The sequence below is a fragment of the Microcaecilia unicolor genome, chromosome 10, assembly GCF_901765095.1.
Source record: "Microcaecilia unicolor chromosome 10, aMicUni1.1, whole genome shotgun sequence".
Classification (NCBI taxonomy): domain Eukaryota; kingdom Metazoa; phylum Chordata; class Amphibia; order Gymnophiona; family Siphonopidae; genus Microcaecilia; species Microcaecilia unicolor.
The window spans coordinates 75,784,537-75,812,072 of NC_044040.1; the positions used below are offsets into that span (position 1 = coordinate 75,784,537).

Here is a 27,536-nt window from a genome sequence, read left to right on the forward strand (position 1 = left end):
TGACGTAAATTTGCCAGATATGATGCCATAGTTGCACCAATTCATTTATTAAACTCATGTGGTTATGTTTTTTTTTTTTAAATATAATTGTTTGTTCTTTTCATATGAACATTGTTTTGTTCTTTAACATGAATATGAATTGTGTACATTGCTATTTATAATTATCCACACTGATATTTTTTTATTAGTGCTACCTTTAGAATGTTTAAATCTGTATTTATTTACTATATTTATGTTTATTTATTTATATATTGTTTGTATGTATATAGATTTGCTTTTGAATATGTATAAGAATTTGTTTGTTGTATACATATATGTGTACGGCTTATGCTTTTTTATTGCTTTCTGTTCATGTTTGCAGATACTGTTGACTCCTGAGGTAGGCGCTTGTGCACCAAAACACATATCTGCATCAAGTACATTTTAAATTTTAAGGTTTTGTTAAGTATATTTTGTTTACACGTGTACTGGAATTGGATTGGTCCTTCTCTACACTTTTTTTTCGCCACATTGCTGTTTTTTGCATAGGGGGCTTTTCTTTTTTTTTTATGTTGATTAAAACATGCATGCCAATTTACAAATGTAAAGCTGCCTTTACAGATGTAAACAGCATGCAACCCTCCTAAAATCACCTTAATGTATAAGTAAACTAAGATCTCCTATCCCCCGCAATACAAATAAATAAAAAGTTTGAAATTACAAAGCCTTACAATTAAATTATATTCCAGTCTAATTCTTACCCAGTTTTGAGAACTCTGCAATAAATACTTTCAGTGAAAGCCTAAAATCATATTAGCATTTCCCTAAATACTAGTTTCTCTTTCTGATTGATCCTCCCGTTCTTTTGAAGCATTAATAGCAACATCTTCATTCTTATTGCTTGTCAAAGGTTCTGATTCTTTGAGAGCAGCATTCTGATTCGAAAGCTTCTTTTCTTTCTCCAACAACCTGTAGTTAATGGCATTTCCAATAAACAGCCAGATACTTGCTGTTATAACAATGACTCCACATATAAAATACATGTATTTATAGTTTCCAGTTATGTCTATCAACCAACCTGAAAATAAAAAAAAAGAAGACTTGTTAGACCATGTAAGTAACCCAACCATGAATATACCATAAATACTTTTAAGGAGTTTCTATAGACGCCCATAGGAATATTATGGGCATCTACACAGTGCACACTCATTTTTAGCACATGCTAGAAATGCTAGCGCGCCTTTGTAAACAGGGCCCTTAGTGTACTTATAAGTCACCTTTGAAAAGAGTAATTTGTTGCTGTTACTGTAAGGAAAATAGTATTTTATTAGACATTAAAAAATATCTAAAAATTGTTTCTTCTGTCTTTTGTCAGGTTTTTAAGATATCCACAACAAATACACTTAAGATAAATGTGAACACACTGAGGACTCAGTATAAGCAAATTTATCAGATGGATATTCACAGTGGATATCCTGAAACTTCAACAGGACACTCAAGAAAGGTTTGGAAAGCCTTGATCTTATTTAGGCTGACAAGGTACTAAATGGCTCCAGTTCACTAGGAATAGGCTGATATAATCCTACTTTTACCTAGTTGTATGGAAACAGTTTGGTATTTCTATGGAAAATATGACTATAAATTCAATAACATCATCTGGCAAAAAACATTATTGGATGCTTGACCTACTGCAATTCCTGTTAACATAAAGGGGCCCTATTACTAAGCTGCGCTAAAAAGTGGCCTGCACTGTTTTTAGCGTGTGGGCTTCCCACGTGCTGAGGCCACTTTTAGCACAGCTGTAAAATGGCCGTGATTTTATTTTTTCCATTAATGACCATGCATTAACCCACAGATTCTATGTCACACCTACTGTTCTGTGCCGAAATCTAAGCATATTCTATAACAACACATATAAATTAATTAGCTTAACAAGCTAATCAGTGTTAATAACAAGTCTTAATGATCAATAATGAGCACTAATTAACAATACTGAGCACTAATTGGCAATAATCAGAATTTATACGCACAACTTGCTAAGCATATTTTATTGTTAATGCCTGATTTTAGTATTAACTGCAACTTAAATGCTCAATTTATTAAATGAGCTTTTAGCAAATCCATGAATTAAAACGATCTGCTCAATGGCTGCCTTCCTTCTGCTGGAGTCAAACTGTGGCTCAATCCAGAGCAACACTTGCATGGCTATATGACCAATTCTATATCTATTCCTTTGGTGGTCTTAAGTTGTGAGGGGGAAGCACAAAGGAGTGCTCCTCAATCGTGCCCTGCTGTTGGAGAAATGATACCTGATAAGCTAATGTATGTCTTTTCTCTAGAAGAGCACTATTTCTTCAGCTGCTCTACCAATGGGTCAAGATGGAGGTCTGCTCCCTCCTGCCCCTAACACTTCTACTGATCATCGTCAGAAGGTCAGGCAGGAAGTGGAATAATCAGCCTTCAGTGGTGGGTAAAGGTCTACCTGGAAGGGTCTATAGATTCACCTGGTGAAGTAGGCAGTGACCCAGAAGTGGCTTTGATGTGATGAGGGAGGGCAGAAGAGTATGTGACCCACATAGGGCTGTAAGATGGCCTTAGAGGGCTAACAATAACTTAATTATACCTCCTGAAGTGTAGTTTAGCTTTGAGTCAAAGCATGTGTTAATATAAATCATCAGGGCTTTTATCAGCTGGTACGCATTGTTCCGCCTCCTTTTTTCCTGTCTTCCAAAAAATATCCCACCAATTAGATATCTTACTTAAAGTTTCTCATAATGGGGCCCTTTTACAAAGGTGCGCCAAAAAGTGGCCTGTGGTACTGTGGTCATGTGTTTTGGACAAACGCTGGACCAGTTCTCCACCATTTCTGGAAAAAAAGGGTGTTTTTTGGGGGGTCCGGGCAATGGACATGCGGCAAAATTAAAACCAGCGTGAATCTATTTATGGTCTGAGCTCCTAATACCACATATTGACTAAGCGGTAAGGGCTCATGCGTTACCCACGTGGTAATCGTCCAGTGCGCGTCAACTGCCGATTACTGCCGGGAACGCCCCTGTGGTAGAAAATAGAAAATTATTTTCCACCGCGGGTTTTTGGCACATGCCAGAATTATCACCAGGCGCACACGCTAGCTGGGTGGTAATGTTGATTTGATGCACGCTCCATGCGTGCAGGCCCTTACGCACCTTGATAAAAGAGACCCAATGCTTTTTTTTCCAATAGTGCACAATCCAGACTTGAGCCTGTGACCTTCAGGTTCAACTTCTGAGTGGAGCTATTCTACTAAAATGGTATAGGGAACTGTTTTTTCTTTAGGGTGACAAGTGCCTCTGGAAGATTTCATCAGTTGTGTTTTGACTAGGTGACCCTGCAGCCCTTAACAATTTGTTTGTTTTCAGTTGTAGTTGCTCCTATAATTTTAATTTGAAAAGCTTATGAGCTACAAGACAGCTCCAGGTCATCAGGGGCAATCTGGGCCAGCTCTGATTTAACTCTCACTACATGCAATGAGAACAAATCCAGAACAGGCTCAGCTTATCTCTGAATGACCCAGATACATCAGATATATTTGCTTTTTATAGCATAAATTCTATCTCAGCTGTGCTCCTTGTGTATTTTGGTGTTTTGGCCAGATAATATTTATGTTCTATATATATGTAGGACCAGGCATTCTGCTGATATGTAGTTTCTGTGGAGAAATGCTTATTTGTTCTGTTTTCTCAATAAGAGATGTTTTGGTATTCTAGGGACTGGTGCAATATTTGCAAAGCTACCTTCCTTTTTATAAGTTGCATGGTTGGTGAAAAGGGTATGGCTACTGTGGGGGTATGGCTATTGTAGGGGTGGGCAATGGATACCTACCTTGTCCCCTAAATTTGGCTCTGTTTAGGCACCAGAACCTTTTTTCCTAGAAAGAAACCCACTGCAAATCATGGAGTGTAACACTATTTGCAGCAATATTTGTAAGATTCATAACTTGCTTTGCATATATTTGTATGCGACATAGCTCATTTAAATATTCTTCATGTTAAGGTTGTGATTTTTGTGAAATCATTAACGTAAATGAATTAACACTGATTTAGGGGTAAATTCTATAAATGGCACCTACAAAGTTGGTGCTGAACACCCCCCCTCTTAAGCAGTATTCTATAAGCTGTGCAATTTATAGCATACTAGTAAAAAAGGCCCGTTTCTGTAATAAATGAAACGGGCGCTAGCAAGGTTATAGTCAAATGTTGATTGTTGTTAACCAAACAGTTCATAGAAAAGTGCTGTAATGAGAAGGAATAATTGTGAAGGGTGTATAATGAAGAAGATGGTCCATGAGTATGGGTTTTTTAAAATTGTAATTCATGTGTTGCCCTGTCGTACCCCCAGGTTATTATGTAATGTTGTGTTTTGTTAACTAAAGCGTTTTGTTAAATGTGTTGTCCTAATAATGAATAATTGTGAAGGGTTCATATTTAAGATATTTGTTTTCATTTTTAATTTGTAAATTGTATTTCTTAAATTTTCCAAGTATTATGACATAAGATATAATGTTTATAGACAGAGAGAGTGAAAGACTGTGTGTGTGTGTGTGTGTGTGTGAGAGAGAGAGAGAGAGAGAGAGAGAGAGTGTGTGTGACAGAGTTAGAGTGTGATAGAGTGTGTGTGTGGCTCCAAGTTGCATGACCCCCCCCCCTTCCGTCCGAGGTGCAGGCCACCTACAGTGTGTGTGACAGAGATATTGTGTATGTTAGAGACAGAGAGTGTGTGTGTCTGACACAGAGAGAGTGTGACTATGTCACAGTGTGTGTGTCTCAGGGTGTATGACAGAGATATTGTGTGTGTGTTTCCTGGGATTGTCTATGTTTGAGACAGTGTGTGTGTATGTGAGAGAGTGTGTGTGTGTGAGAGAGAAAGTGTGTACCAGATGCAGTGTGTGTGTGAAAGAGAGAGTGTGACTGTGTGTGTGTTTATGTCAGATAAAGAGAGTGTGTGAGAGACAGAGTGTATGTGTGTGTGACAGTGTGTTTGTGTGTGAGAGTGAGAGAGAGACAAACTGTGTGTGTGTGTGTGTGTGAGAGAGACAGTGTGTGAGAGTGAGACACAGAGAGTGAAATACTGTGTGTATGTGAGAGAGAGAGTGTGTGTGTGTGTGTGATAGAGAGAAAGTGTGACAGAGAGTGTGTGTGTGTGTGGCTCCAAGTTCCATGACCCTCTCCTTCCCTCCCTCTCCTTCTGTCCGAGGTGCAGGCCCCCCCTTCCATCCGAGGTGAAGGCCCCCCCCCCGTGTTCGGAGTTCCACACTCCCGTGCGTTTTCCTCTGAGTGTGTATGTTTAAGAGAGACTGTGTACGTGAGAGTGCCAATGTAAGGGTGTTCTCCATCCCTCCTTTCTTGCAGTAACATCCACAGTCCATGCCCTCTGCAGGACCACAGGGGCAGGCAGTGAGACAGAGTGTATGTGTGTGTGAGAGAGAGTGTGTGTGACAGTGAGACAAAGAGAGTGAAAGACTGTGTGTGTGTTTGACAGAGAGATAGAATGTGACAGAGTGTGTGTGTGGCTCCAAGTTCCATGAGCCCCTCCTTCCCTCCCTCTCCTTCCGTCCGAGGTGCAGGCCCCCCCTTTCCGTCCGAAGTGCAGGGCCCCGCCCCTTCCATCCGAGGTGCTGTCCCCCCTTCCGTCCATCGCAAACCTATCGAGCGTCCCCTCAAGAGATAGTAGCCAGTAGTAAACTTACCCAGAAGAGTTAGACCCTTCGGAGTAGGATGAAAAAGCTCTTCTTTTCAGTCCGGAGCTCTAACCGAAGTTGTCCGTACCTGCACAGCGGTAACTCTGGAGGGAGGCTGTTGTACTCTGGAGGGCGGCTGTTGTCCCAGTCAGTGGTGTTTCGGGATGGCGGTTGGTGAGCGTGGCAGGTTCGGGAGGGCTGCTGGTGAGCACAACAGGCAGTGTCGAGCCTTTTCGGGTTTTTTATCTGTGAAATATGCGCGTTCCAGTTGGGGGGGTTGGATCAGCTGTGAGTTTGCGATGCCCTGCACAGCGGTAACTCTGGAGGGAGGCTGTTGTCCCAGTCAGTGGTGTTTCAGGAGGGTGGTTGGTGAGCGCGGCAGGTTCGGGAGGGCAGCTGGTGAGCGCGTCAGGCAGTCTCGAGCGTTTTTGTTTTTTGGCTGTCAAATATGCACGTGCCAGTTGGGCGGATTGGATCAGCTGTGAAGTTCCCCCCCCCCCCCCCCACGGGTTCTTGTCATAATGGGTCCAGTGACGTCAGCCTGATCTACGGAGCCTAGCAGACCAACTCAGGAAAAAGCCACGGACACAGGCAGCAAGACCATAGAACGTTGGAGGTGAGAATTATTATATAGGATAGGCTTAAGTGGAGAGTCATACGTAAATTTATCCACAGCCATTTGTACCAATGAAAATGTGATGCAAATGCCCGTGTCAAAATTTATATGCACAGCACTATAATCTGTAATTATGCGCGCAACTCAAAGCCATGTCCCCATTCTACCGAAGGGAGAGTAAACTGATGTTATATATTGGGTTTTCATTATAGGGGAATGTCCTTGATACAGCTCATGGCTGAGCGAAACATGCATGTCGGGCAGCTGAACCCCTTGGTCTGACATTAAAAAGAGAAAAAGGTAAGTAAAATCTATGGCCCTCCCATTTCTTCACCCCCTTTTTTGGAACATGTATAAATTTTAGGCATGGATCCCGCGCCTATCTTACTCATGAATCTGAATTAAATCCAATTAGTGCCAATATGTGTTAAAAACCAATTATTGACACTAATTGGCTTGTTATTCAATTAGGGGCCCTTTTATTAAGCTGTGTAAGGGCCTTCATGCGCCCAACATGCACCAATTCCAAATGTAGGGTGCAAGGAAAGCACACTAAAATCACTACAAACCATCTAGAACACAGCAACGAGACTAATATTCAAAAAGTTGAAATACGAAAGAGCAACTCCACTACTCGAGAAACTATATTGCCTGCCAATCAAGGCAAGACTAATCTTATAAGTACACAAGTACATAAGTATTGCCATATTGGGACAGACTGAGGGTCCGCCAAGCCCAGCATCCTGTTTCCAACAGTGGCCAATCCAGGTCACAAGTACCTGGCAAGATCCCAAAAAAGAACAATACATTTTATGCTGTTTATCCTAGCAATAAGCAGTGGATTTTCCCCAAGTCCATTTTAATAATGGTCTAAGGACTTTTCCTTTATGAAGCTATCCAAACCTTTTTTAAAAAACCCCGCTAAGCTGACTGCTTTTACTACATTCTCTGGCAACGAATTCCAGGTTTAATTACACGTTCAGTGAAGGAAGAATTTCTCCGATTCATTTTAAATGTTGTATTTTGTAGCATCATTGCATGCCCCCTAGTCCTAATATTGTTGGAAAGAGTAAATAATCGATTCACGTCTACCCGTTCCACTTCACTCATTATTTTATAGACTTCTATCATATCTCCCCTCAGCCATCTTTTCACTAAGCTGAAGAGCCCTAGCCGCTTTATCCTTTCCTCATAGGGAAGTCATCCCATCCCCTTTATCATTTTCGTCGCCCTTCTCTGTACCACTATATCTTTTTTGAGATGCAGTGACCAGAACTGAACACAATATTCGAGGTGTGGTCGCACCATGGAGCAATACAAAGGCATTATAACGTCCTCATTTTTGTTTTCCACTCCTTTCCTAATAATACCTAACATTCTATTTGCTTTCTTAGGCACCGCCGCACACTAAGCAGAGGGTTTCAACGTATCATCAACGATGACACCTAGATCCCTTTCCTGGTCAGTGACTCCTAATGTGGAACCTTGAATTACATAGCTATAATTTGGGTTCCTCTTTCCCATATGCATGACTTTGCACTTGCTCACATTAAACATCATCTGCCATTTGCATGTCTAGTCTCCCAGTCTCATAAGGTTCTCTTGTAATTTTTCACAATCCTCTTGCAATTCAACAACTTTGTGTCATCAGCAAACTTAATTACCTCACTAGTTACTCCCATCTCTAGACCATTTATAAATATGTCAAAAAGCAGCGGTTTCAGCACAGACCGCTGTGGAGCCCCACTATCTACCCTTCTCCATCGACAATACTGACCATTTAACCCTACTCTTTGTTTTCTATCTTCAAAGCTAGCACCCTCATTTTCAAGATAATATTTGGAATGGCACCAGAATATATGCAAGAAATGATTGAATTATCTCCAAGAAACACAAACCCAGAAACCAGAAGCTACCTACTTCTCTACTTACCCAACTGCAGAAACGCAACTTACAGAACCACATATACAGTAGGATTCAGCTACCTGGGTTCCAAATGGTGGAACTCAATACCAAAAGCCATAAGAAGTATCACTGACTATCTCCTGTTCAGAAAAGCTATGAAAACCTACCTATTCAAACTATTCTACAACTAACCACATAAACTACTGACAACCTCCCTACGTCACAAACGTAAAACACTAAAGTAATTCCACCCAAATGTAAACTGTAAGCCACTTTGAACCAAAACTTGTTTTTGGATAACAGTGGGATACAAGAATGCATAAATAAATAAATAAATAAAAGTGGGAACAAATACGATATTCAAGCTTAAACTTCTCGCACTATGCTGAACCAAACTGTGATGCATTAGCCAACCATACCTACAAGAGTGGTTATTTACAACTGATGAGTGATATCCCTGGAAATAGACCCCTGATGCAGGCATTTCTTGCTGAAAGACAGATTGTGTCGGGTCTGATTAATAAAGCTGAGACGCCCCCCAACTTGAAGGCTCCTTGTGCTTTCTTGCTGTTCACGTTCACTTTTGTGCTTTTGGATTCCCTCTCCTTTGTGTATTGTTCAACATTTACGTGCGTAACTTACAGAATACTGCAAGTTAAACGCTGAAGTGCTACATTTATGCCCGCACATTTACATCTGCTATTGACATGGCATAAGTGGGTGCACCTAAATACAGGTACATAGATGCTGACATGCTAGTATTCTATATAACAGAATTTGGGTGCCCAGATGTTGTTATAAAATTAACGCTCAGTATGCTGCATCTAGGTGCCACATTTGTGGTACCCAGTTGTAAAATTGCTCCCTATGGGGTAGCTCTTCAGATAAAATGAAATCTAGTCAAGAAATAAGGATGGGCCAAATGCTCGTTTTCAAGAGTGATTCCAAATGTGTCAGAAGTCCGGTGTAAATAGGTGGCAACATGCCATGCAATTCACAAACTGCTTTCATTTTTTCTGAAGAGCTATCATATCAACCTGTGATGCAGGCATAGATGCTGAAACACGGCCCGTGTTGGGTCTGGAAATAAATTTCCTTAGTTCTGAAGGCAGGCCCTTGGGGCTTTTTTTCTGTTGCTCTTTCATGTTTTATGCTTTGGTTGCCTTCTCTTTGGGTCCTTTTTCCTAAAGGGTTGCCACGTGGCAGCCTGGAAATACCACTGGCCCAAAACGGGTTCCACCCCCAGTGTGTGCCATTTTCTGGCGCTAGCAAAAATATTGAAAAATATTTCTGCAGGGAGTTGCCCGGCTGTAATTGGGCAGCGTTGCACATTGTCTGGTTATAGCTGGATTAATTAGCGAGCCACCTCAATGGGTGGCGGTAAGTGCTTTCCCCATAATGGCCGCAGGGAAGTGCAAAATTACCATACGGCCATTTCATTTTTGGTAAAAGGGGCCCTGGCACATGGCAAAAACAGCTGCTGCCACTAAAGCAGGGCCCTTTTCACCATAGCTTAGTAAAAAAAGGTCCCCTTTGTGCTTTTGTAACATTAGCAAATAGCCAGAAATGCAACTAATAAGAAAAATCCATTTTTTAAGGCCACACCAGTAAATGGGTTTAGTGTGCAGAAAAGTCCCACATTAGGGCACACTAAGCCCATTTCCTAGCACAGTTTAGTGAAAGGGTTCCTAAGTCTTTTGATGTGAGCATTTTGATCAAATCATATAAACACCATAAAATGAATCAAAAATGTGCAAAACCATTCTCATCCAAGATTTCTGCTGTAAGTGAATTCATATGTAGATATACCATTTAGATATAGAGAAAAATAATGTAAGACATGACTTACCTCCTAGTGGTGGACCAATTAGAACTGGACAGCATTCTATAATTGTAACAAGTCCAACAGCACTGGAAAACCTGGCAGCACCAACAATATCCATCAGAGTTTCAAAGAGAACACTGCTGACCATTCCAAAGGCAAACCCAAAAAAGATAGAATACACAACAAGTCCCGTGTAGTCATTAGCAAATGGGCATAAGACATGGCAGACGCCATTGAACAAGACAGCAAAACTGAAGAAGTACTGAATCTTTGGGCGGACTAATTTAGAGTTTGCTACAAGCCCCATAGTAGGTCTGGCAACCATATCTACAAAAGCTAAGATAGATAACAAAAAAGCAGCAGAATACTCATCGATATTCATATGCTTGGCATATGGAGCCAGAAATACAATAGGAGCAAAGAAGCCAACGAACATGATTACATTTCCAGATAAATAAATAAGAAATCCTCTGTGTTTAAAGAGGGATAGATCTAAATATGCACTAATGGTCTGGAAGCATGATAATTTTTTCTTGTTGTTCTGCAGCTCAGAATCTCCCTCTCCTTTTTCCATATCTTTCTTTACTGACACAGTTGCCACTGATCCAACGGGTCTCATGAGAGATCCTGCCACACAGCAGTTCAATAGAATTCCTCCCAAAATGAGAAAGCTTCCTCGCCAACCAAATTCATTAAAGAGAAACTGGTTGAGTGGTGCCAAGGTGCTTAAAAATACAGGACTTCCAGCCATGGCCAATCCATTAGCAATGGGCCTCTTTTTAAAGAAATATTTGCCAATGATGGTTAAAGCAGGCTGCAAGTTGAAGGCTAAGCCCAGACCTGAAAAAATAAAAGTAAAACATTATAATGGTGTAAATGTAGAATAATTTATATACTATACAATGTGTAAGTTAAATAATAACAGGTGAAGTACTTCTGCTTGTCATTTCTATAGCACTACTAAATGTATGTAGCATTGTACAGATAATAAAAGACAGTTCCTGATCCATGAAATGTACTATCTAGTCAAAATACAGACAACAAATAGCAGGTTTAAGGAAATTTATTTCAACAAACTTGGTAAAACATGGCTATGATATGATATCTTTTTTGGGATCTGCAAACTGCGCAAAATGCTGTTGCCTGCTTTTTGAAGGATTATCCCACCAAAATATATCCCATAAGGAGCATGCTAGTGACAACTAAAATAGTAAATATGCTCCCAAGCAAACAAATACTAATACTGTACAAATGAGGCAGCATAAAAATTCACAATAAATATTATGGGGCCCTTTTACTAAGCTGCGTTGGCGCCTACGCATGCACAACGCACATCAATTCAGAGTTACCACCCGGCTACCACGTGGCCTGATGTAACATTATATATATATATTTTTTTTTGTTTGTTTGTTTGTTAAATTTTTTTTAAAGGTGGACATATTATAGGCCAGGACTTCCTACACCTGTCTTGTGAACCCTATAGCCGGTGAGATTTTCATAACATCCACAATTAATATGGTTTTGTCAAAAGTAGATTATTGTAACTCTCTATTTGGGTGTTCCAGAGTACAGGCTTAAAGCATTACAAATAGTACAGAATGCCTCTGCTAGACTGGTTGCTGGCATCTCTAAATTTGAACATATAACACCAGTGTTGATACAACTTCAGTGGTTGCCTGTGAAATACAGAGTACAGTATAAGGTTTTAACTCTCACTTATCAAATGATTCATGATTCATTGTATTTTGGCCAGGTTTTCACTTTGTTTTCATCAGAACGGTCTTTAAGATCTGATTTTACTAAATGTTTGAATTTGCATTTGGTATCTTCTGTGTATTATGTAAAAAGCATCAGCTTTTTCAATTGCAAGAATGCCCTGCCTGACCAGTTGCGCATAAGCAATAGTATTCAACAATTTAAGCAACTGTTAAAAAAATAGTTTTTTTTACAAGCTTTTTTCTGAAAGGCAGTGCAGGTTTGGAGAGTTTGTGATGGCAGCACTTTATGTCATGTATGTTAATGAAGATGTGTTTTGTTATTTTTAATTTTGTATTTTAGCATGCATGTTTTTATGGAAAATGCTTAGTTTAAAAGTGCTTAAAATAAATAAAATCTCAGGTATATTCATTGTGGATATCCTGAAAATTCAAAGAGCTTTACGGTCCCCAGGATTGGCTTGGGAAACCCTGGTGTAAAACCCCAATTTGTTATTTAGGAGATCATCACCCTGAGAGAACTGTAGAGAAAGAAGAGATTATGATCACCCGGAAATCCTCATTGAAACTGATAAGAAGCTGAATACAAGAAAATCAGACATGGTGGTACAGATGAAAAACACAATGGCATTAATAATAGAAGTGTCAGTGGCAAGTGATTATTTTGTGCATTGTGTGGAGAGAGAGAGAAAGAAGAACTCAAGTACCAGGAAATGAAGTCAGAGACCATGAATATATGGCAGAACGATACACAAATGTTTTCCATCACATTAGATACTACAGATCTGATTAAATTTAATTTCCAAGCATACCCTGATGAAGTGTAACTCATAGTATTCTCTAAAGGGCCCTTTTACTAAGGCACGGTAGGCACTAGCACATGCCTACGGAACAGCAAAAGCAGTGCCATGGGACGCACAAAGGCATCCCGTGTTAGCGCGCCCATCAATGTGCGCTAATCCTGTGCTGAAAAATATTTTTTATTTTTCAGCGCAGGAGGTGTAGCTATGGGCAGAGAGTAGGCGTGCCTTGCGCTAATCAAGTAGCATGGGCATATTGTGTCCGCTATACTTACTCATGTAGGATTCTAAAATAGCAAAACAGCACTTATACGTATAAGTTCTAACATACCATTTTATGTGTGTTAAGTGTTGGCACTTGTACATGTAAGTTGTCAAGCTCTGTCTCTTGATTTTTCACATTGACAGTTGTATGTATGCTCCCGCCACATGCAGCTTCAACATACATGAGTATTCCTGCATGTATTTTAGACAAGGCTCTAGGTCTGGAGAATTTTTTCTAAAATGCTACTGGAATGGTACGCATCCTGACCTAGACATATCTCGCCCAATATTTAAAACCACTGAACTGGCCAGGAATAGCTCCTGGCTGGTTAAATGGCACTTAACAGGCTGTGGCAATATTTGGCGGGAGATAGCTGGCTATTTCCTGCCGAATATTTCTGGTTAGCACTTAGTGGATAGCCGGTTATATTGCACTATATAACTGGCTATCCGCTGATATTCAGCACATCATTGGCTAAGGGCCCCTTTTACCATGCTACGGCAAAAGGGGGCCGGCGGTGGCATCAGTGTGTGTTTTACACAAATCGCTATCCAACCAAGGACTTAACCCGTACATCTATGCTGACGATGTCACAATATACATCCCGTTCAAACAAGACATAACCAAAATCACAAATGAAATCACACACAGCCTCCAAATAATTAACGCATGGGCGGACGCATTCCAACTAAAGCTAAATGTAGAAAAAAACACAATGTCTCATCCTGTCCTCACAATACAACACAAACAAACCCAATACCATAAACACCCCAGACTACACACTTCCGGTCTCAGACAGCCTGAAAATTCTGGGAGTCACAATTGACCGAAATCTCACACTCAAAGACCATGCGAAAAATACAGCAAAGAAAATGTTCTACTCAATGTGGAAACTTAAAAGAATCAAACCTTTCTTCCCAAGGGAAGTATTCCGCAGCCTAGTACAATCAATGGTGCTAAGTCATCTAGACTACTGCAATGCCATTTATGCCGGATGCAAAGAACAAATCATCAAGAAGCTTCAAACTGCTCAAAACACAGCAGCCAGACTCATATTTGGGAAAGCGAAATACGAAAGCGCCAAACCCCTAAGAGAAAAACTACACTGGCTCCCACTAAAAGAACGTATTGCATTCAAAGTTTGCACCCTGGTCCACAAAATCATCTATGGGGAAGCCCCGACCTACATGTCAGACCTTACAGACTTGCCTATTAGGAACGCAAAAAGATCATCACACACATTCCTCAATCTCCACTATCCTAACTGTAAAGGGCTAAAATACAAATCCACATACGCGACCAGTTTCTCATAAATCTGAACGCAACTATGGAACGCACTACCGAAGGCCATAAAAACAACGCAAAACCTAACCATCTTCCGAAGGCTACTGAAAACAGATCTTTTCAAGAAGGCATACCATAACCATCCATCTTAAATACTAAATAATAACATTATACACGATCTTTACAAAACCGAACTTTATCGCATGACTGCTTAACCTCTTTATTATTAATGATCAAGAACCTTCTTGCAATACCATAATGCATTTTTCTCTACAACGTATGTATGCACATGGTATATATATATACCATGATCTGTTCCATATATATTATGTTCCATTATGTTACCATGTATGTATGCACCTTAACACAATACCATTTGTAATTCTGTTACCCGGAAATGGCAACTGCCATTACAGCAAATGTAAGCCACATTGAGCCTGCAAATTGGTGGGAAAATGTGGGATACAAATGCTACAAATAAAATAAAATAAATAAATAAAAATACGCCGAGGCCCCATTTTACCACTGCTGGTAAAAGGGAAGTCTTGCCTTACTGCAGGAAATGGTCGTGCAGCAAGTAAAGCATTTGCTGCATAGCCATTTCGGGGGGATGGGGGAGCCCTTACCGCCACCCATTGAAGTGATGGCAAGGGCTCCTGCATTAACCCTGCAGTAACCGGGCAGCGAATGGCACTGCCCGATTACCTCCGGGTACACTCTGGCGCCACAAAAATAAATAAATTTTTGTAGCACCAGAAATGACGGCACGCTAGGGGTGGGAAATACCACTGGGCTGCTGTGGTAGCCCGGCAGTACTTCCTGTATAGTGAGCAGTAAGACTGTGGTGGGCTTAAGGTCATTTAGTAAAAGGAGCCCTAAGTTTGGTGACCAAATTAGGCTGCCACAATAGCTGGAATATCTTTAGCTGGTTTAAACTTGACCGGCCAGCACTGAATATCAGCTTGGTTGGTTATATTTAAACTGGCCAAAAAACCCCCGAATATTTAATGCCGGTCATCGGAAATGGCCCGGCATTGAATATCCAGGCTCAGAACTGACCACGGGAGGCAGCCCAGCTACCTCCCATGGTCTGAATATCGGGCCCACCATTTCCAATTCCTACATTCTGTCTAAAATGAGATTTTATGCATATTTTGCCATACTTCAATAGCAAGCGAGTGGTGGAACAGATGTCACATTGCTTTTGCAATAACAACAGAAAAGCATTCAAGCTTTTATCATAAAATAGAAATAAGAGTGAGATACAGACACAAGTGAAATCAGGGGGTAAGGAGAAGTTAGGATGGTAGCATCAAAACACATTCAAATGCTAGATGATTTCTTTGCTGCTGTTTGATTGAAACCCGGCTTTAAAACACTTTCTGTAATATGAAGTCCCATTTCTCATTGGCTGTTGGCAAATAGAAGGCCTAATCAAACAGTAGGAGCATTGAAAGTCCAATGTTTAGAACAATATGGGGTTGATGTACTGGAATTAAAATATTCAGAATCTGAATTTAATTGAACAAGAAGCTGCTATCTAAATAGAGTCATTTGGGGGTTTATTCAAGTTTTTATTAGCATATTTTTATGGCTTCTGTAGGATGACTACTTGGCAAAAACAATAAATTTTGCTGTAGCCTAAAAAAACATATTTGAACCGCGCAGCACTAGCCTCACAGATATTACATTTATACCCTTCACTCTGCCCACAACATGATTAAGGATACCCACATTTGCGGGTCCTAAAATAAAGAATGGAAGCATATTAAGATACGTTTTTGAAGTTTTATTGAATTTTATTAGACATAATAAAGTGTAGGAGTTATAATAATGTGAAAGTAATTGTGGCCGATGATGAGATAAGCAAGTCGTCGGGCAGTGGTTCCAACGTGAAACAAGTCACTGCCAAGGCTTCATTTCACAGTTTCACTCCTGCTCACATACTGATAAAATATTATTTTGCGCTGGGTTATATCTATCTATCAATCCATCTATCTATAACTGCAAATCAGTGCATTTTTTCATTTCATTTTTTCTTTTAGTAAGTAGAATATGACAGAGTAAACCTGTCGTCTCAAGTATTCAGCGGGATACTCATGCTTTTGTGGGTCATGCTTCACACTCCCACTGGCGATCCAAGAACTCAAGCTAAGCAGTCTCCCCTTCCACTGGTAGCAGTAGATGCATTAATAATACATCATCACCTGCTGCCATGGGACCTGTCTCGCGATAAGAGCTGCAAAATCTCACAGCTCTTATCAAATGACTGGTCCCGCAGCAGCAAGAGATGACGTTTTATTAAGGCATCTGCTGCTGCCAGAGGGGGAGTCAGCTTGTTGGACTGCAGCCGTGAAATTGAGGTGTATCGGGGTGGAGCCAGGAAGCGGAGGAGGTGAGGTTGAAGGCAGGGCTGGGGATTATCCTAAAATCTCCCTCTCAAAATTTGGGCCCCCTTGCGGCTCTGCGGGTAGATACAGATAGTAGAAAAACTAAATGCAAAACTACAGCCAAGCAGTAAAAAATATTTTTAAAAAGCCAGAAAACTAGCAGTTTGGAGATCCTTTTCTTGCTGTGAGAGATTTCCAAGCCTGTCCTTACTAGTTTAACGTTCTGTGACCATTTCCCTACAGAGGCAGCCTTGCTTACAATGGAGCAGGTGAGCAGAACAATAAACTTTATTTAAACTTGTATTTGAGAGGCTAGAACAGTATAGAAAACAGAAACCCAGCAAGTTTAAAAGTCAGCTCTCACTACCAATCCAAACAGGTAAAAACAAGAGAATCAATATTCTGCCAACACAGTCAGCTGCAGTGGTCAAAAATATCTAGATATTCAGCACCACTATCCAAATAGTGGCCAGTGCTGAATATCCAAACAAGGGAGTCAGCACCTGAATTTATTCAGATAGGGGTAATAATCAGTGTGCTATCTGAAAAACTTATTGTGATAGCAGACTGAATATTGCCACTAACCAGGACTACCCTGGCTCTGTTCACACTCCATCCTGGCATTTTCTGCATCAAGGGTTTACTGACCATTCGGCAACCAGGCAGTGGCTGAGGGCCCAGAGGTTATGCCTTGTTACTACTACTACTACTACTACTATTTAGCATTTCTATAGCGCTACAAGGCATACGCAGCGCTGCACAAACATAGAAGAAAGACAGTCCCTGCTCAAAGAGCTTACAATCTAATAGACAAAAAATAAATAAAGTAAGCAAATCAAATCAATTAATGTGAACGAGAAGGAAGAGAGGAGGGTAGGTGGAGGCGAGTGGTTTCAAGTGGTTTCGAGTCAAAAGCAATGTTAAAGAGGTGGGCTTTCAGTCTAGATTTAAAGGTGGCCAAGGATGGGGCAAGACGTAGGGGCTCAGGAAGTTTATTCCAGGCGTAGGGTGCAGTGAGACAGAAGGCGCGAAGTCTGGAGTTGGCAGTAGTGGAGAAGGGAACAGATAAGAAGGATTTATCCATGGAGCGGAGTGCACGGGAAGGAGTGTAGGGAAGGACGAGTGTGGAGAGATACTGGGGAGCAGCAGAGTGAGTACATTTATAGGTTAGTAGAAGAAGTTTGAACAGGATGCGAAAACGGATAGGGAGCCAGTGAAGGGTCTTGAGGAGAGGGGTAGTATGAGTAAAGTGACCCTGGCGGAAGATGAGACGGGCAGCAGAGTTTTGAACCGACTGGAGAGGGGAGAGGTGACTGAGTGGGAGGCCAGCAAAAAGCAGATTGCAGTAGTCTAAACGAGAGGTGACAAGGGTGTGGATGAGGGTTTTGGTAGAGTGCTCGGAAAGAAAGAGGCAGATTTTACGGATGTTGTAAAGAAAGAAACGACAGGTCTTGGCAATCTGCTGGATATGAGCAGAGAAGGAGAGAGAAGAGTCAAAGATGACCCCAAGGTTTCGAGCTGAGACAGGGAGAATGAGAGAGCCATCAACAGAAATAGAAAACGGGGGGAGCGGGGAGGTGGGTTTGGGGGGGAAAATGAGAAGCTCGGTTTTGGTCATATTTAATTTCAGGTGGCGTTGAGACATCCAGACAGCAATGTCAGACGAGCACACTGAAACTTTGGTTTGGATGCAAGGTGAGATATCAGGGGTAGAAAGGTAGATTTGGGAGTCATCAGCATAGAGATGGTAGGAAAAGCCATGGGATGAGATTAATGAACTAAGGGAAGAAGTGTAGATAGAAAAGAGGAGGGGACAAAGAACAGAACCCTGAGGTACGCCGACAGGCAGAGGGATAGAAGTAGAAGAGGATCCACCAGAGTGAACACTAAAGGTGCGGAGGGAGAGATAGGAAGAGAACCAGGAAAGGACAGAGCCCTGGAATCCAAGTGAGGACAGGGTATCGAGAAGTATGCTGTGATCGACAGTGTCAAAAGCAGCGGAAAGATCAAGAAGAATGAGGATGGAATATTGACCTCTGGATTTAGCCAGTAATAGGTCATTGGAGACTTTAGTAAGTGCAGTTTCGGTTGAGTGGAGAGGGCGAAAACCAGATTGTAGTGGGTCAAGAATAGCATGTGAGGAGAGAAAATCAAGGCTGCGGCAGTGAACAGCACGCTCAAGTAATTTGGAGAGAAAAGGAAGGAGGGAGATGGGTCGGTAATTAGAGGGACAAGTAGGGTCGAGTGAAGGCTTCTTAAGGAGAGGTGTGACCACAGCATGTTTAAAGGCAGCAGGGACAGTCGCAGTGGAAAGTGAGAGGTTGAGAATGTGACAGATAAAAGGAATAAGAGCAGGAGAGATGGCATTAAGAAGGTGGGTGGGAATGGGATCAGAGGAACAGGTGGTACATTTTGAGGAAGAAAGGAGAAGTGTAGTTTCCTCAATAGTAACTTCAGGAAAGGAGGAAAGGGAATGAGGGGAAGGAGAGAGGGGGGAACGGACTAGTGGAGGGAGAGGTGGTGAGGTAGAGAAAGCAAGGTTTATCTTTTCAACCTTGTTGTGAAAGAATTCAGCAAGGGTCTGAGGAGATAATGAAGGGGGAGTTGGGGGAGGGGGCACCTTGAGGAGAGAGTTCAATGTGGTGAAGAGAAGTCGAGGATTTGAGCCAAGAGAGTTGGTCAGTTGGATATAATAATCCTGTTTGGCACGTAAAAGAGCAGATTGGAAGGAGGTCAGCATGAACTTAAAGTGTAAGAAATCAGCAAGGGCCCGAGATTTCCGCCAGAGGCGTTCGGCGGAGCGGGTACAGGAACATAGGTGGCGGATATTAGAAGTCAGCCAAGGTTGGGGTTTTGTACGCCTTACAGGGCGGGTCATCAAAGGTGCAAGAGTGTCTAAGGCAGAGGATAGAGTATTGTTGTAAGAAGAAACAGCCTCGTTGACAGATGTGGATGGTGCCACAGTAGAGAGGAGGTTTGAAACATGGGAGGATAGAGATGAAGGGTCAATATCGTGAAGATTCCTAGATAAATTAGATAAGATAGGACGGGACTGGGAGGGAGGAGATTTAAGTGTGAAAGTTATAAGATGGTGATCAGAGGAGGGAAGATCAGAGGCAAGGAAACTAGAGTGTGAACAGTTGGAGGAGAAGATGAGATCAAGAAAGTGACCATTTTGATGAGTGGGGGAGGTGGAGCATAGTTGGAGATTAAAGGAGGACGTTAAAGCGAGTAACTTGGAAATATAAGAGTTGGAAGGATCATTAGCAGGAATATTAAAGTCACCAAGGATGAGAGAGGGGGAGGAAGGATCATGGAAGAAGGCAAGCCAGGCATCAAAGTCACTGAGAAAGGATGAAAGGGACTTATCAGGGGGACGATAAATGACCGCTATTGGAAGAGGCAGAGGAGAGAAAAGGCGGATAGAGTGGACTTCAAAGGAGGAAAAACAGTGAAATGAGGTGGAAGAAGGGGTTGAAATCTGGAGGAGGGAGATAGAAGTAGTCCAACACCGCCCCCCACGGCCAGCAGGGCGAGGAGTATGTGAAAATAGATAACCGCCATGGCACAGGGCTGCGACTGAAGCAGAGTCATCAGGGCAGAGCCAGGTTTCTGTTATGGCGAGCAGATGAAGGTGACTCGAGATAAAGAGGTCATGGATATAGGCGAGTTTGTTACAGATAGAGCGGGCATTCCATAGGGCGCAAGAGAATGGCAGAGAAGAGGAGGGGAGTAGAGAAATAGAGATGAGGTTAGAGAGGTCGCGGTGAGATCTGTAGAGTTGGGATAATAGTTGGTGAGGGGGGCCAGGATTGGGATTGATGTCACCGGCTGAGAATAAAAGGAGGAGTAAAATTGAGCGGAGGAGAGTAGGAGAGGTGTGGCCACGAAGGCGTCGAAGGCGAGAGGTATTTAGGTGGAATGGGGAAGGCAAAATGGACGGAAGAAAGAGGCAGAGATTAAAAGCCAAGAGGGAGGAAGAGGGTAGGAGAGAAGGTGAGGTGATGAAGTCGATGGATGGGCAGTGAGTTCCTGTAGCAGAGAGAGGTAGGGGGTGAGGGAAAAGATTAGGAAGGGACAGGGCTAGGAAGAGAATATGAATAGGGGCCATAAATGACTGAGGTACTTTAGCAAGATTAGATGTAAAGAGAAAAATGCCCCTGAGGCCCTGAGTGGATCGGAGTGGACCTGGGTGTCACCCCGGAGAAGGCTGTAAGGATATGCAGATGAGCTCCACAGCACCTGAAAGGCAGCCGGTGGTAGAGCTGGGCACCTCTCTGCTGAGGAAAGGCTTACCAGGGGTTAGGCCGAAGCCAGCATTCCTCCCCCTGAGGGTCGCCTGATCCTAGCCAAAAAGCACCTGGAAACTCTGTGCACTTAGAGCGAAGGCCCTGGGAAGATCGGGGTGGAACTGGAGTCACCCCGGATACAGCTGTGAGGAAATGCAGAAGGGCTGCAAGTCCTCCATAGCACCTGGTGGGAGCGCTGGGCACCTAGAGCGGAGGCCCTGAGTGGATCGGAGTGGGTGTCACCCCGGAGAAGGCTGTAAGGATATGCAGATGAGCTGCAAGTCCTCCACAGTACCTGAAAGGCAGCCGGTGGTAGAGCTGGGCACCTCTCAGCTGAGGAAAGGCTTACCAGGGGTTAGGCCGAAGCCAGCATTCCTCCCCCTGAGGGTCGCCTGATCCTAGCCAAAAAGCACCTGGAAACTCTGTGCACTTGGAGCGAAGACCCTGGGAAGATCGGGGTGGAACTGGAGTCATATATAGGAGTGGAGGAGTGGCCTAGTGGTTAGGGTGGTGGACTTTGGTCCTGGGGAACTGAGTTCAATTCCCACTTCAGGCACAGGCAGCTCCTTGTGACTCTGGACAAGTCACTTAACCCTCCATTGCCCCAAGTAAGCCGCATTGAGCCTGCCATGAGTGGGAAAGCGCAGGGTACAAATGTAACAAAAAAAACAAACAAAAAAAAAATATATATATGTGTGTGTGTGTTTATACACATATGTTTAAAAAAACCCCAAAAAACTCTCATTTGTATATATATGTCATGTATATGTTATATTTTATGCTGCAATACTTATGGTTCCTATTGTTGTAAGTTATATATATATGTGTTTACTTACAACATGTTTTGACATGCATATATGTATTTTATTAATAAACTATTATTTTTATGTTTAATGTAGACCCCTGACGCAGGCGCTGTGCGCCGAAACACGGACCGTGTCGGTCCATTCTAGGATTGTTTCATCTATACATTTGATTAAAATCCTTATCCCCCTTTTTTGAAGGCTCCTGGTACTTTTTGTTTTGCTGCCCCTAAAAATGGCCATGCGGTAAGATAACTCTTACCAAGTGGCCATGTGGCGGGGGGCACTTACCATCACCCACTGAGGTAGCGGTAAGGGCACCTGCGATAACCCGGCGGTTACCTGGGCAGAGAGCGGCAATGCTCGATTTCTGCCAGGTTAGCGCCACGCTACAAAAAAAAAGTTCCCAGCATGCCAGAAATGGCACACACTCAAGCTGGAACTACTGCCGGCAGCTGTTTTGGGCCGGTGATAATTGTGAGATAGCATGCGGTAAACCCGCATTGAGCTTACCCGCCGCCTTGTAAAAGGGCCCCCTTGTGTTTTGGACAAAACATTAAATTTAAATCTCTACATGTCAATTCTGAGACATGGGAAAAAAGGAAGAAAGAAAATAAGAGTGTCAGCATTGATTTGCATCATATATCTCATTTATAGGCACGGTTACGAAGATGCACGCATTTCAGTTCTGTCGTGGCTATTGTTTGTGACCATTCTCTTACCTCCAATGAATCCAATGCAAACATAGAGCTCAACAACACTGGTGCAGAAAGAGGCAGCAATCATTCCACAGGAACATAAACAGCCTCCTGCTATCACCACTGGACGACTACCATATTTGTTAACCAAAATGCTGCTTATGGGACCTGGAGGAGGAAGAAAACATAAGAAATATTAGGTTTCCCATAATTTAGAATTTTAATACTGTTTTGAACATTTATTCTTAGAAATCAAAGCATGCTTAACGTGTAAACAGGGAATGTTAAGATAAGCCTGAAAGAAGTCAGCTATATCTGCATCATTTTGAGGGCTCAATAAAAACATTTGCAAAATCAGGGAATCCTAAAATATTGTTTCAATCACAGAACTCATCTCAGTGTTAAAGGCAAGATTCATCGAGGTTTTTTTTTACCCCCATAGGCATTAAATGGAAAAAAGTGTTAGAGGGCAATTTTAAAATGTATATCTGGATGTAAAACAGTGTTTTATGCACTGAAAAAGATATTTATAAAATTGCATATACAAAGAACCATTTTAGATAGAACGTGGAAATTGGAATTGATAAGTCCAGACAGGGATGTGTACAATTCCATTAATATTTAGAAAAAGAATCTGCCAACATAGAACCTTTTCCAAAATACATGAAGGAATACACGTGTGTGTTGTGGCTATGTGTGGGGGAGACCTTATTTTACAATTGTAAATGTGGAAAAGATCAATGGAGGCAACTTGACAAATTATGAGCAAAAACAAAGATCAACTTCACTGCATACACAACTGATAATCATCAAAATCTCACTCAGTAGAGAAAAACGTGTGACTTTTAAGTGAAATGGGGAAAATGTCTCATACACCTGTGGCAACTCTGTAACTTTTTAGGTGCACACAGCGTAAAAAGTAATCATAGACATCAAAAACCCCCAAACACTTTTTTTGTATGTTTGTCTTTTGAAATGTGCAACATTTTTTTTTTTTTTTTGGGGGGGGGGGGGGGGGGTTCTTAATCTTTTCTCAGTCAACCAAACCATAGCATGCTACTGCTAACAACAAAGAATTGAATCACTTATCTTCAGCCCGCTGTCCAGTTCATGTGAAGGGTGGTACATCTCCGCTTCCAGAAAGTCCCTGTACTTTTGTTCTTTCTGGAAGCGGAGATGTACCACACTTCACATGAACTGGACAGCGGGCTGAAGATAAGTGATTCAATTCTTTGTTGTTAGCACGCTGCGGTTTGGTTGACTGAGAAAAGATTAAGAAAACCAAAAAAAAATTTTATTTTGCACATTTCAAAAGACAAACATACAAAAAAAACGTTTGGGGGTTTTTGATGTCTATGATTACTTTTTACGCTGTGTGCACCTGAAAAGTTACGGTGTTGCCTATAACTTGACAACTTATACATGTCAGTGCTGAAAATGACATGTGTACCAGCATATTTCAGAACTTACAAGTGAAAGTCTGCCATTTTGGAAAATTGCATATGTGAATGTTCCTAATTAACTACAGAAGCCAGAATCTTTCCGTATTTTTAATTTTGAGGGAAGGGAGAGAACAATGGAATATTAATGAGGAGACCTTCCTTAATCCTGTAAAGGGCTAGCCAAAACAATCACTTGTAAAAAATCTACAGTATATGGGACAGGGAGCAGCTGCAAATCCCAACATTGATATATTTAGACATATACAAGTGTTCCCGTTCTGTTCACACCCTGCCAATACTATACCCTCTTATGATTTACATATGTAACTACTAGATTTCTAAAACTGGGTTTTTCCATTGCATGTGAGATGCACATGTAAATCATGATCATGGCTTTCTAAAATAACTACCACAGTGTACTTTTGAAATTATGTGTTAGCCAATTCACACATAACTTTACCTGGACTGAGTAGAGGGATTCCTATGGGCAGAGTTTGGGAAAGATTTGCATTTATGTATATACTTTTGATAATATACACAAAGAGGTAAATTCAATATAGTTCCTAAAAGTTAGGTGCCACAAAACTGGGCGCTAAGCACTGTTCCCTCTAAGCTAAGCAGGAATCCTCCACCTACACTTCTGTCAGTAGGTGGTGCTGTTTCACTATCACATTTTCAATAGCAAGGGACAGGAAAGCTCTGCAGGACTCCAGGAAACCTGGCCTGTCTCTAGAGATTAAAAAAAATAATATTGGACATAATTTAATACATTTCTTGATTAGCTTTCGAAGGTTGCCCTTCTTTGTCACATCGGAAATAAGCAAATGTTGGTAGATGACAGTATATACAAGTGAAACATCAAAGCATTTCAGTGACACTCTAACAGGATGGGGGTGGGTAGGTGAGAGACAGGGAGATATGCATGGAGACAGGAGGGTGTCAAAGCACATTTAACCCTACTCTCTGTTTTCTTTTAACCAGTTTTTAATCCACAATAGAACACTACCTCCTATCCCATGACTCTCCATTTTCCTCTGGAGTTTTTCATGAGGTACTTTGTCAAACGCCTTCTGAAAATCCAGACACACAATATCAACTGGCTCACCTATATCCACGTTTGTTCACCCCTTCAAAGAAATGTAGTAGATTGGTGAGGCAAGATTTCCCTTCACTAAATCCATGTTGACTATCAGGCTTATTTTTGAAAGAGGAGGGCGCCCATCTTCTGACACAAATCGGGAGATGGGCTTCCTTCTGTCAGGGTCGCCCAAATCAGCATAATCGAAAGCCGATTTTGGGCGCCCTCAACTGCTTTCCATCATGGGGACGACCAAAGTTCCCGGAGGCGTGTCGGCAGCATAGCGAAGGCGGGACTGGGGCGTGCCTAACACATGGGTGTCCTCAGCCAATAATGGAAAAAAGAAGGGCATCCCTGACGAGCACTTGGCCGACTTGGTCCATTTTTTCTTGCGACCAAGCCTCAAAAAGGTGCCCGAACTGACCAGATGACCATCGGAGGGAATCGGGGATGACCTCCCCTTACTCCTCCAGTGATCATCAACCCCCTCCCACCCTAAAAAATACTTAAAATTTTTTTTTGCCAGTCTCTATGCCAGCTTCAAATATCATACCCAGCTCCATGGCAGCAGGATGCAGGTCCCTGGAGCAGTTTTAGTGGGTGCAGTGCACTTCAGGCAGGCGGACCCAGGCCCATATCCCCCCTACCTGTTACACTTGTGGTGGTAAATGTGAGCCCTTCAAAACCCACCAGAAACCAACTGTACCCACATGTAGGTGCCCCCATTCACCCCTTAGGGCTATGGTAGTGGTGTACAGTTGTGGGGAGTGGGTTTTTGGGGGGGGTTGGGGGGCTCAGCACACAAGGTAAGGGAGCTATGCACCTGGGAGCAATTTCTGAAGTCCACTGTAGTGGTCCCTAGGGTGCCCGGTTGGTGTCCTGGCATATGAGGGGCACCAGTGCACTATGAATGCTGGCTCCTCCCACAACCAAATGGCTTGGATTTGGTTGTTTCTGAGATGGGCGTCCTCGGTTTCCATTATCGCCGAGAATCAGGGACGACCATCTCTAGGGACAACCATCTCTAAGGTCGACCTAAATGTGGAGATTTGGGTGTCTCCGACTGTATTATTGAAATGAAATATGGCCGCCCATCTTGTTTCAATAATACGGGTTTCCCCACCCCTTCGAGGGGACGTCCTGCGAGGACGTTCTCAGGAAAACTTGGGCGCCCCGTTCGATTATGCCCCTATTTGTCTCATAAATCCATGCTTTTGAATATGCTCTGTAATTTTGTTCTTAATAATAGTCTCTACCATTTTGTCCGGCACCGACGTCAGACTCACTGGTCTATAATTTCCTGGATCTCCTCTGGAACCTTTTTTAAAAATCGGCGTTACATTGACCACCCTCCATTCTTCCGGTACCACGCTCGATTTTAAGGATAAATTACATATTACTAACAATAGCTCCGCAAGGTCATTTTTCAGTTCTATCAGTACTCTGATACATTGAAACCAGTGGTGTGCTGGTAAATGTTTAAGAACAGGCTCTCTCCCCGGTCCACCTCTGCGCCCCCCCCCCCCCAAATTGAAGAACTGGCTATAGCCGGGGAGAGAGCTGTGGGGGGGGGGGGGGGGGGCAATGCATTACTCTCTCCAGGAAAAAAAAATTAAATGATCCCAGGTTCCAATCGAATTCATGTTTAATGTGGGATAAAATGCCATAAATAAGTAAATAAATATAAACGTTTAACGTTGTGCACCTGATTCTCAAAGTGGACATATTCCAAACACTATAATGAAAATAAAATGATTTTTTCTACCTTTGTTGTCTGGTGACTTTGTTTTTCTAATCATGCTGGCCCAATATCTGATTCTGCTGCTATCTGTCCTCTTAACTCCGTTTCCATGGCTTCCTTTCCATTTATTTCTTTACTTTCCACCTTTCTTCTTCATTTCTTGCCCTACATCTGTAAGTAAAAGCTGGGTCCTCCGCAGACTTGACTGTCCAGTGGATCCAGCGTCTGCCTATTTTCTCCATCCATATGCAGTTTTCCTCCTCTCTTCCTTTTCCCTCATCTCATCTCCTTCCTCTCTCTTCCCTCCCCTCCATCCATGTCCAGCATTTCTTCTCTCTCCATTCCCTCTCCTCCATCCATGTTCAGCATTTTCCTCCCTCCCTCCATCCATGTCCAGCATTTCTCCTCTTTCCCCTCCATTCATGTTCATCTCACTTCCTCTCTCTTCCCTCCCCTCCATCCATGTCCAGCATTTCTTCTCTCTCCCTTCCCCTCCATCCATGTGCATCTCCTTCCTCTGTCTTCCCTCCCCTCCATCCATGTCCAGAATTTCTTCTCTCTCCCCTCCATCCATGTGCATCTCCTTCCTGTCTTCCCTTCCCTTCATCCATGTCCAACAATTCTCCTCTCTCCCTGCCCTCCCCTCCATCCATCCATGTCCAGCAACCCTTCCAGCAACCCTCCTCTCTCCCCTGCCCTCCCCTCCATCCACCCATGTCCAGCAACTCTCCTCTCCTCTCCCCTACATCCACCTATGTCCAGCAACTCTCCTCTGCCCTCCCCTCCATCCACCCATGTCCAGCAACTCTCCCCTCCCCTGCCCTCCATCCATCCATCCATATCCAGCAATTCTCTTCTCTCCCCTTCCCCCTCCATCCATCCATCCCCAGCAATTCTCTTCTCTCCCCTGCCCCCCTCTATCCATCCATACCCAGCAATTCTCTTCTCTCCCCTGCCCCCTCCATCCATCTATCCATCCTCATCAATTCT

At 42.5% G+C, this 27,536-nt stretch overlaps 1 protein-coding gene across 1 annotated transcript in view; it reads right to left on the bottom strand.

Annotated features, from left to right (window-relative positions):
- Nucleotides 1-364: 364 nt before the first annotated feature.
- The window catches only part of SLC16A7 (solute carrier family 16 member 7), a 337,527-nt gene continuing 310,355 nt past the window's right edge, over nt 365-27,536 (bottom strand). The window contains exons 4-6 of the mRNA XM_030217090.1: nt 22,310-22,453; nt 10,066-10,881; nt 365-1,057 (exon numbers count right to left, since the gene is read on the bottom strand). Coding sequence (XP_030072950.1) covers nt 804-1,057; nt 10,066-10,881; nt 22,310-22,453 — 1,214 coding nt within the window. The 3' untranslated portion in view covers nt 365-803. The remainder of the gene's footprint in view (nt 1,058-10,065; nt 10,882-22,309; nt 22,454-27,536) is intronic.